Source organism: Arachis ipaensis, chromosome B6, assembly GCF_059453495.1.
Source record: "Arachis ipaensis isolate K30076 ecotype BB chromosome B6, ASM5945349v1, whole genome shotgun sequence".
NCBI classification, from domain to species: Eukaryota; Viridiplantae; Streptophyta; class Magnoliopsida; order Fabales; family Fabaceae; genus Arachis; species Arachis ipaensis.
In genome coordinates, this window is record NC_142441.1 from 135,616,341 (window position 1) to 135,626,964 (window position 10,624).

General features: G+C 34.9%; 1 protein-coding gene across 1 annotated transcript; it reads left to right on the forward strand.

The window, feature by feature from the left end:
- The first annotated feature begins 1,363 nt into the window (after positions 1-1,363).
- Positions 1,364-2,076, forward strand: LOC148562847 (uncharacterized). The gene is made up of 2 exons (XM_088491024.1): positions 1,364-1,371; positions 1,461-2,076. Exons 1-2 carry the CDS (start codon positions 1,364-1,366, stop codon positions 2,074-2,076), a joined length of 624 nt encoding a protein of 207 aa, XP_088347150.1.
- The last annotated feature ends 8,548 nt before the right edge of the window (positions 2,077-10,624 follow it).

The window sequence follows — 10,624 nt, forward strand, 5'->3', positions numbered from 1 at the left end:
TTGCGAAATTTTCAATTAGGTCCCTATATTTTTTTTTAATTAGGTCCCTACCATGACCAAACAGTTAGATTTAACGGAATATTTCGTTCCTGAATTAAAGATTCTCTAACTTTTTCTTAAATCTCTAATTCTCTTTCACTCCTATTTTCTGAAATACCAAAATAACCCTCCCACACTTAGAAGAAAACTGTTCGTTCTCCCAAACTTAGAGAAAAGTCTCATTCACGTTCCTCCCCTTATTCGTTCATTGGTTGCACAGTCTGTCAACTACCGAGATCAACTCCACTGGAATATTGCTGGAGGGTTTCGCTTCTCCGGTGTCACTGCCGTCGTCGTAGGCGCTGGTGCTGCTTCTAAGAAAGACAACTCTTAACCTTGTCCGTCGTTGAAAGGTTTTTCCTTTTTTCACCTGAGAAAATTTGCCACATTGTTTATTAGAGCTTCCTTTTGTTTCTGAAAATAGTTGAAGAGAGATTTATGGTATTGTATTTTCTTGTTTTTGGTATGCAGTTATGGGTGATTCGGATTTCACTATTGAAGTCCACCATGGTGGCAAATTTGTTGACAGTGGACACTGATTAGAGTATTTAGGAGGAATGGTTGTGGAGGATTTACATTTTGACGTTGATAAATGGTCATTGCAAGAGATTGTCAGTAAGCTAAAGCAACTAGGGTATAAGGGTTTCGCCAGGGTATGGTACAAGGAACCTAGGATGGATTTGAAGTCAGGTCTTAGAGAGATGAAGTCCGATGGGGATGCGATGAGAATGGCTAGGTCACTGGTGTCAAGTTCCTGCAAACATTGCGAGGTATATGTTGTCGATGGAGCCAGAGAAGGTAACGGGATTGAAATCACTTCAAGTGATGCTGATTATGTGCCAGAGGAAGGTGAAGACAGTGGCTCTGACTCTGGGTTGATAGAGGTTGAAGTGGATGCTGAGTCAAAGCCTTCTACTGATGAAGAGGTATTTGATGACAGTGTTGATGATGGTGACCATGAGGATCACTTTGGGTTTGAGGTGGAGGATAATGATCCACAATCAAATGTATTTGGTGGATTTACTGGCCCACTAAATGACGAGGGAACTGCAGCAGCTGAAACAGCTGAAGGTGATGAAGGTTTAAGGGAGGGTGATGAGCAAGTTGGAGGTATATCTGATGGATATGAGACTAATGATATACAGTTATGAGGGAGACTCTGATGATATGATAAAAAAGAGGAGGTTTCCCAAATACAATGAGGCAGAGATGAACATAGAGTATGAATTTCAGGTGGGGATGGAATTTAAATCACTAATTCAATTTAAAGATGCTGTTAAGGAGCATAACCTATTGAATGGTAGGGACATTAGATTTCGAAAAAATGATAAGGTAATGTGTAGAGTTGTTTGCAAAGGAAGAAAGGGAAAGTGCAAGTGGGTTTGTTTTGCAAGTAAGGTTGGGGGTTCTGACTGTTTCAGGATCAAGACTTTGAATGGAAAGCATACTTGTGGAAGGAACTATAGCGGAAGACTTGCATCAAGTAGTTGGATCTCAAAGAAGATTGCCAACAACATCAGTAGAGGCGAGGAAATGAAGCTTGCGACAGTTATTCAGACCATCCAAGACAAATATATGGCCAATATCTTTGTTGGTAAGGCTTACTGGGCAAGGAGGAAGGCAAGAGAAGAGGTACATGGGCGGGCAATCCAACAGTATGCTAAGCTAAGGGATTACTGTGCAGAGATACTTAGGGCAAATTCAGGATCTAGTTTGAGCATATTGGTTGATAGGCCTTCTCTTACGCACCAGCCCCGATTTATGAGAATGTATTTGTGCCTTGATGCAGTCAAGAAAGGCTTCTTGGCGGGTTGTAGACCTATTATTGACGTGGATGGTTGTCACTTGAAGGGCGACCATGGACAGCAGCTGCTAGTTGCTGTTGGCAGAGATCCGAATGACAATTACTTTCCGATTGTCGTGGCTGCAGTAGAGGCAGAGACTAAGGACAGCTGGGGGTGGTTCCTGGAGATGCTGTTAAATGACATTGGAAAATCAAGAAAGTGGGTTTTCATGACTGACCAACAAAAGGTATAACAAATGGATTAATTAATTTGTTTGCACTTAATTTTTTTGCAATTAATTTGATTGGAATATAAATCTGCTATGTATATGATCATATATGCAATTGCTATGTTTGTGAATATAAATCTGCAATGTTTGTGAACATAAATCTGCAATGTTTGTGAATATTAATCTGCTACATAAATTTTCTATGTTTGTGAACATTAATCTGCTATGTTTAGATGCCATATTAATATGTTACATGGGTATATTGTCTTCTGCACTGAAACTATAAATCAGGGGCTGCTGTTGTTGAAGCAAATATCAAAATGGATCTGCAGCTGCTCCTACTACTAGATCCAGGATGGTTAGAGGGAAAGGCAGAGGAAGAGCAGTAGTAGGGATGGGCAGAGGAAGGGGTAGAGGGAGGGCTGCACCTATGGCTGCACCACCATCAGGACCTTCAAACACCCCTGCACCACCTTCACAGCCTCCACACACCCCTGCACCACCCTCACAGCCTTCAAACATCCCTGCACCACCATCACAGCCTTCAAACACCCCTGCACCACCATCACAGTCTCCAAACACCCCTGCACCACCATCACTGCCGGCCACCTTGCCTACACCAGCATCACTGCCCATTGCACCAGCATCTCAACCTTTACCCAAGACCAAAATCTTTGGTGTGAGAAGAAGTGGAAGACTAAAGATTGGAGTTAGGAAGGCAACAAGTCAGACGCCTGAACATGTTGACCTCACACTTGATTGAGGCTGAAGATAGTTTAGGGTTTCCTTTTGATATCTATTGTGTTATGTAGGATTTTTAGTGTTCACCTGTGACTCTGCTCTCTTTATGGTTTGGACCACTTTTATTATGTGCTGTGAACCACTTTTGTTATGTGGGTAAAAAACTGTTATGAGAGGGTGTCACATTTATTTTGTGGCTATCTAGGTATCCTACATTATATAATGTAAAAAATAATGGTATCTATTATAATTCAATGCATCTTTTGTTTTACCTACTTTTTTCTTTGTATCATACTTCTATGCATATAAAACAGCAAAGGAACAACTTTCATTTAGAGAAATTAAACAACATTTCATATATCTAAATTGCACTCAAAATAAACAATACACTTTTGACTTATATAGACTATTACATTATCATAACAGCCATATTTTTTACATCTTTACATATAACACTTCAACAATCAAAACACCAAATATCAAAATCAGCATAATTAGCATCTTGTTTTGCTTTTTCATACTATCTTCCATTTTAGCAAATTGCTCTTGCACTAAACTCAGCTCATCACATAACCTTTCTACACAGGCATCTATTTCTCCAACCTCTGCAATTAATCTCTAACCCTTCCAAGTTCTTGCTGTGAACTGTTTACTCCATCTTCCCCAAATAACTTTTTTCTTTTCCATCAACCCACTCAAAAACCTTGCATCTCCTATTAGGGCAAGAAATGAATCTTCTGTTTGGATTTTTTGACGTACTTGAACTCCGAAGAATCAGAGTGTCTCCACAAAAGCAATGAACCCTCCTTTCCTTTTGCTACAACCATCCACTCTTCTCATCTTCTTCATCATCAATCCACTCGAAGAACTTGCAGTTCGGCATTCTCCCACAACCAACATACCTTCTTCCATGGCTTGCTACTGCCGAAGAAGACATCACAACAATTGCCTCACCATAAAAACAAAGATGTCTCTTCTTCACGAGGGTTCTGGAACTAGAGACTCCTGAAGATAATTGACTTTGATCCATAAGTATTGACAGAGTAAGAGAAGCAAACGGAGGAGGAGAAGTTTGAGGAAGAGGTGAAGAGAAGAGAATGAGAACTCAGAACCCTACTGATTCTCGTTATTTGTAAGGGGTAGACGAGGGTTATAATGGTCAAATTACCCATTCTTAACGTTTTTTGTAACATTTACTATCAATAAAGACCTAATTGAAAAAAAAATTGGTGCAGGGACCCAATTAAAAGGGAAAAAAAGTATAGAGACCTAATTAAAAATTTTGCGAAACTATAGAGACCAATAGAGTAATTAAACCTTTTAAAAAAGTGACACAAAGTCTAATGTGGGACTAAAGAAATAACAGTGGAGTTATCTCAATTGAAGCTATAAGTGGCTATAGTAATAACTAATAATTAAAGAAAGGAAAATATATTAGGAAATTAAAAAATTTGTCTTCTACTCATTTTCTTGCGAATCTTTTTTGTTGAGTTCAAGATTTGTTGGACAGGGGTCTTCCCTTTTCAAACACTTTTTTATTATGTGTGTTCCACAATGCCCAACAAAAGAGCAGCGAAGATGTTGAGAGCGTCGTCACCTTCTCTCCCACTTCCAGTACCTAATAGTACCTGGGTCCACCACTCCACAAAGGAGGAAACACTTTGTAATGGTGGCACCAGTTTCAAATCAACTGTTCCCCATATCTCCTGAGCAGGACCGCACCATCGAAGGCAGTAAATGATGGTTTCTGGGGCTAATTTATATCTGGGACACAAAGGTAGAGTCGACTGAAAATGCTGGTGGATGAGGCTCAGTACAGGTAAACTTTCATGCACAACTCGCCAAAAAAAAGTTTTTATCTTTGTTGGTAACTGTAAGCCCCAAATTTTTCTCCAGCTTCTTTGGTTTTGCATGATTGCAGGAAGTTGATTGATCGGCTCATGCGCAAAGCTATATGAAATCACATATCCAAACGTTGTATCATATTGCTTCTTGGAGTTCAAGCCCCAAATCAGAGAGTCCTTGCCGTTATTATTCAGCTCTATAGAGAGGATGCGGATACCTATTTCAGGAAGAAAGATTAATTCGATAAGTTTTCTATTTCATCTTCTTCCCGCGGTTAATAAGTCCTTTACTCTAGTTTAGAATCTTAGTTTTATGTTTAATTAATCTCTTGAAAATATATTCATGTGTTTTTTAGATGGTATAAGCTAAGATACATCTAATTTAAAAAAAAATTATTAAAATTTATTATTTTTAACCATCACTTTTAATCATTAACTCGATTTTCTTTAGTTTAGTAATTTAACAAGGCCAATTCTATGGTGCCTATGACTTGGTGCCTAAATTTTGCCTAACTTTTTTTTGTAGTAAGTTTTAAATTTTTAAAAATTATTTATTTTATATCTTTTAAATTAAATATTAATTTTTAACTCTTTTTAGTAAATAAACACCACATTTTAGACACCATAACATTCACCATTTAACAAATACTTTAATCTAAATTTTTAAATATTAACTAATTAATGACAAAAATAATAAATTCTAATAACTCCTAACATTCTTCTTAATTCAAATAACTTGTCGCATCGAAGTTAAATACACAGCATGATATAACAAAATATACATGTTTGCAATATGCTAATATTAAAAACCTTTTAAATAAAGCGTTTGAAATTAAACTATACTACTCGTATAGTAATTGTTAGCTTTAACGTTATCAAAAAAATTAAACTCTCACTTTTAATTTTTAAACTTCTTTCATCCTCCAAAAATCAACCAATTAGATGATTTCATAATCAATCATTATTCCTGAATGAAAAAAAATATTATAAAAATATGAGTCTCTTAATATTAAAATTTATAATCTATCTTAATTATAATAAAATTTTTATTATTATTGTAGTAGAAATTAAACGTAAATTACATTATACTTCATGATTAAACTAAAATATATTGAAGTATCAACCTTCATCTTCTCTATTTTTTACACTTTTTATTCTGTATATTCAAAAGAAACAAAATCATAAATAATTTCTTAAAACCAAAAATTCTGCACAATTTATTTATAAGCATTAAAAATAATTTTTTGATTTAATCTTCCTTTTCTCAATTCTCTTGAAACCTTCAATTATGTTTAAACATTTTTGAGAAAAGGACAAATACGTCATTGACCTTTTATTCCGTAGACATTTGAGTCTTTAAAGATTGAAAAATACATATACGTCCCTGACCTTGTCAAGACTAGAACATTTAGATCCCTCCGTTAGATTGAGCTTTTGAGATCTAACGAAAATGTCTGACGTAGACTTCGTTCTGCTGACGTGACTGTTACGGTGTATCACGTGGAGGTGTGAAATGGTCAAGGAACAAAATAGTCCCTCACACCAAAAACGACGCCGTTCGAGATGTAGCCCTAATCCTGCAAAAGGGTGAATAAAAATGGGGTCGCTGAAGTTGTTCATGGCCGCTGATGGTGTATCCTCGAGTTCAAGGAGAAGTGGAGGAGGATGAAGATAGAAACTGTCTGTAACAACTAACAAGTTCAAGGACGCTTGCATTGCATGGCAGAGATGAGAAAGATGGCGACATCTTCCCGAAGTGCTTTTGTGGAGTTTATGCAATCATGTTCATGTCGAAGACTAATAAAAATCTCCTAACAAAATCTTCTTTGGGTGTCCATTCTATAAGGTAAGTAAAAAAATTTATTGGTTGTGCATAATTCTTTCCCTGAAATACTATATGATTTTTGAACTTAGGTACACTGTGTAGGTAAGAGAATCGCATTGCAAATTTTTTGTCTAGTTTGATGAACACATTGCGAGATTTGGGAGCTCTGATACAAAGACCTTGGGAGAAAAGGATATAAAAATTGTTGAAGAGCATCACAAGACACATGAGGTGGAAAACATAATCAATAGTTTAGAGAAGAAGATTGTTGCTTTGGAGATGAAAAAAAACCAATTAAATGGTACATTTATGTTGTTATAGTTGCTCTCTGTGTTGTTGTTATAAAATGTAGAAATTGAGTAGTGTTTGAAATGAAAAAATGGCAGTACAGTGTAGTTCTTTTTTTACTAATATATGTACTGTAATGATTAATGCCATTTAAGATATTCATAGTTCTTGCATTTTGTAGTGTTTGTGAAAAATGCAATGAAATTACTGTTAAAAATAGACTCTCAATTGTTCAGGAACTGAAATTAAAATTGTCAAATTTAAAGAATAAGGTCTATAATTTCAAAAGAACAAACAAGTTTGCTAATAACGTAATTTGCTAAATTACATGGTACCATCTAACAAGTTTACTTTGACCAAAATAAAACAACACAAAACAAATACCATAAAAGGCAATTCTCAAGTTTGCCCTAAACCATTACAAGAAAACACATTAAACCTAAACAGAATGAGAGACACAATTCTTCACTCTGCATTGTTGGATGATGGATTGGGAATAAACTTCAACAGCCTTGTTGTAGTAGGAATGGCTACTGCCAATATAAAATTCAAATCACAATTATATACAAATTGCAAATAGAATAATATAGAATACCTCTTTAACAATCAATATAAAATTTAGATCACAATTACATACAAATTGAAAATAAAATACCAGTAGACAGTCTTGTATGATTGATATCCTAGGCCCTTGAATAAGGTTATCAAGTCTTCGAAGTTAATAAAATCAATGTCCATCTTCAAAAACTTCTCTACCTTACCATGCACATAAACAAGCTCACTTCCACCTCTTCTAATAAAATTACCCCTATGATAGAAAACTGGCACCACATAGTGATCATCCATCTAAAAAAAATAAACCAACCATTTTTATCATTCTGAATTATTCAAATGTGTATTTCACTACTCTGTAAAACTTAGTTCTATTCGCATGCAATTTTACTCATGATTAGAGATAACAATTACACAAAACAACTTTACCATAACACAGATTTCACTATTATTCATGTAATAAGTTGCAGTTTGTGAATCAAACCCTAATTAACCAATAACAAAATAAACCCACATTACAATATGCATCATGCATCTATTCCCAAACCTCTGTGCCAATTAAAATCTTTTTACATAAAAGGAATTAACGAGGTGAACGAAGCTCACCTTTGTAGACGAAGAGAGATGACAACCAAACAATGCAATCCCTTCACCTTCTCCTTCAAGGACTTCACCACCACGCAACAAGGAAGAAACTGGGACTTTCTTTTTGAAGGAAGAACAAAGTATTACTGTGACTTTTCAGTAAGAAAATGTAGAAAAGCAAAAAGAAGATCGTGGGAGGGAGACGCGAAAGGTGTCGTTTTTGGCGTAGGGACTATTTTGTCCCTTAACTATTTCGCACCATCACGTGGCATACCGTAACGGTCACATCAGCAGAACGGTCAGACATCTCCGTTAGGTCTTAAAAGGTCAATGTAACGAAAGGATTTAAATGTTCTGGTTTTGAGGAGGTCAAGGATGTATATGTATTTTTTAATCTTCAAATATTTAAATGTCTACGAAATAGAAAGTGAAGGACCTATTTATTTTTTTCTCTTTTATTATATTTTCATATTTTATTGTATTTTTTGAAGGTTTTTAAGTGAGTTGACAAAGAAGTCAATAATCATTTTTAAAACTTAATAAAACTAATAAAACAATTTGTACAATACATTAAATTCAGGAGATTATTTAAAATTTTGTTTCGTCCCATAGTGTAGAATAGAGAATGAAAGAAAGTGTAGAGAATAGAAAAAGAACATAGTGGTGTCTCGATATATTTTAGTTCGGCCACGAAATACAATGTGTCTTATATTTAGTCTCCACCATAACAATAATAGAATTTTTACTATAATCAATAGGATTTACAAACACCAATTCTAAGAGACTTACACTATTGTAAATCACCTAAACTATTCAAAACTTAATAAATCATCTATGTGCTAACCAAATTTAATTAAGAAAAATCAGGTGCACTCTAAACCCAACATATTTTTAGAATCAAACTCTCAAATAAAAAATTAAATTGTGTTTGTATATATTACTTTTTTTGCTTTTTATATCTCTTAAAATAAACTTAAATCTAAATAAAAAAAATATAAACATATTCAAAAATAAAAAGTCAAAGACGGTTTGTATGATCTGCAATATATGCAAATTAATTATTTTTTCTTTGAATAAAATATTTTTTTATAAAATTTGATTATTTTTTTCAATGTTAGAGTCATTCCTAATTTGATCAAGTTAGCCGTATGTATATTCAATGGCACATTGAAAAAAAATCTTTTTCTTGTTTAATTCGACTGTGTGCAGCGTCTTTCCTGTTGCATAAAGATCATATTCTTGCATGTGATTTACTCAATTATGTATTCTCTTTATTTGAATTATGGATTGCTTAATTTTAAACTTTAATTGTCAATTTATAAATATATACAATACTTATAAAAAAAATATAATAAAAATTATTAATTACATTTATCATTACAAGATATCATATCAAATTTTGACTTAACATTTTTATATACATATCCCATCAAAACTTTTATCCTTAAAATCTATAATTTTTTTTGGTCGGATAAATCTATATTTTTAATCAAAGCATGTACAAGTAGACATGCATTATAACAATCTTCCAAAATTGATGAGGTGAAGACAAATAAGTTTGACATTTTTTTTGTGGACATTTTTATTTCTAACTATTGAAAAATATTTTTAAATTCTTGACGTCTTTAAAAATTGGACGGATCGGTCCCTCCATCCAAATGTCTCTAAAACTGTCAAACGGACTAGTCTGATCTATTTAGGCCCGGCCCGTTAAGCTCGTGGGTTAAATGGGTTGACCCGTTTAAGTCCGCTTTATTCGCGGGCCAGAATTTTCTAGCCTGGACTATTTATGGTCAGTCCGATGGGTTAAACAGGCCAGTCCATTTATCATTTAATTTTATTTTTTGAAAAATATTTTGACAAAAAGTACCATTTTTAGGTCAAAAATCTTTAAAAATAATAATTTTTTTAGTTGGTGGGTCGAATTTTCGGGTCGGATCAGAAAAAATATCAGCTAAAAGTATTGTTTTTTTGGAAAAAAATGTAAAAAAAAAATAAGTGGGCCACCCGTTTAGACCGCGGGCTAGCCCATTTAACTCGTCATTTTTTTCGGGTTAATTGAGCTCAACCCGTTTAGCCCGAAATTTAAACGGGCTTAATTTTAGAGGCAAAGTCCGCCCATTTAAATGGACAAACGGGCTGGCCCAATGGGTTTAGCTCATTTTGACCGCCCTAAATGCCTCTGTCACCAACGCAAGTTGGCACGGATGGATGAGGGTCTGTGTCCCTTAACCATCTCTCCCGGGTTCGATACTTACTGGAGGATGGGAATGGAGCTTGCTTGCTTGGGAGGGTCGCCCACTTTGCCTCTGCAGTACCCGAGGGATTAGTCATTGGGCTTCCGGCCTGATGGATACCCTAGTGCAAACCAAAAAATGCCTCTGTCATACCCAACAGAAAGTGCTAGTCACGCGTATGCGTCGCCATGAATTCTCCACCTTGCATGCTTTTTTTTTTTCATTTCTTTCAAATTATTCTTACCTTCAAAATTTTAAATCACTTAAACAAACATATCAAGGCATCGAATGAGAGAAAAATAAATTAAATTTAGTAATTTAGGGTGTGTTTGGGATTTACGTTGGGAAGAGAGAAGTCCGTTTGAGTGTCTTGAACGTCCCAATTTTATGTGTGGCAACTTTGTGAAACTCTGAACCCAGCATTGCTTTCACCTCTGAAGGTACGTTCATGTGAAGCAAAAAATTCTAACTTCTGCCGTTTACGTTGGGAAAGGTTGATT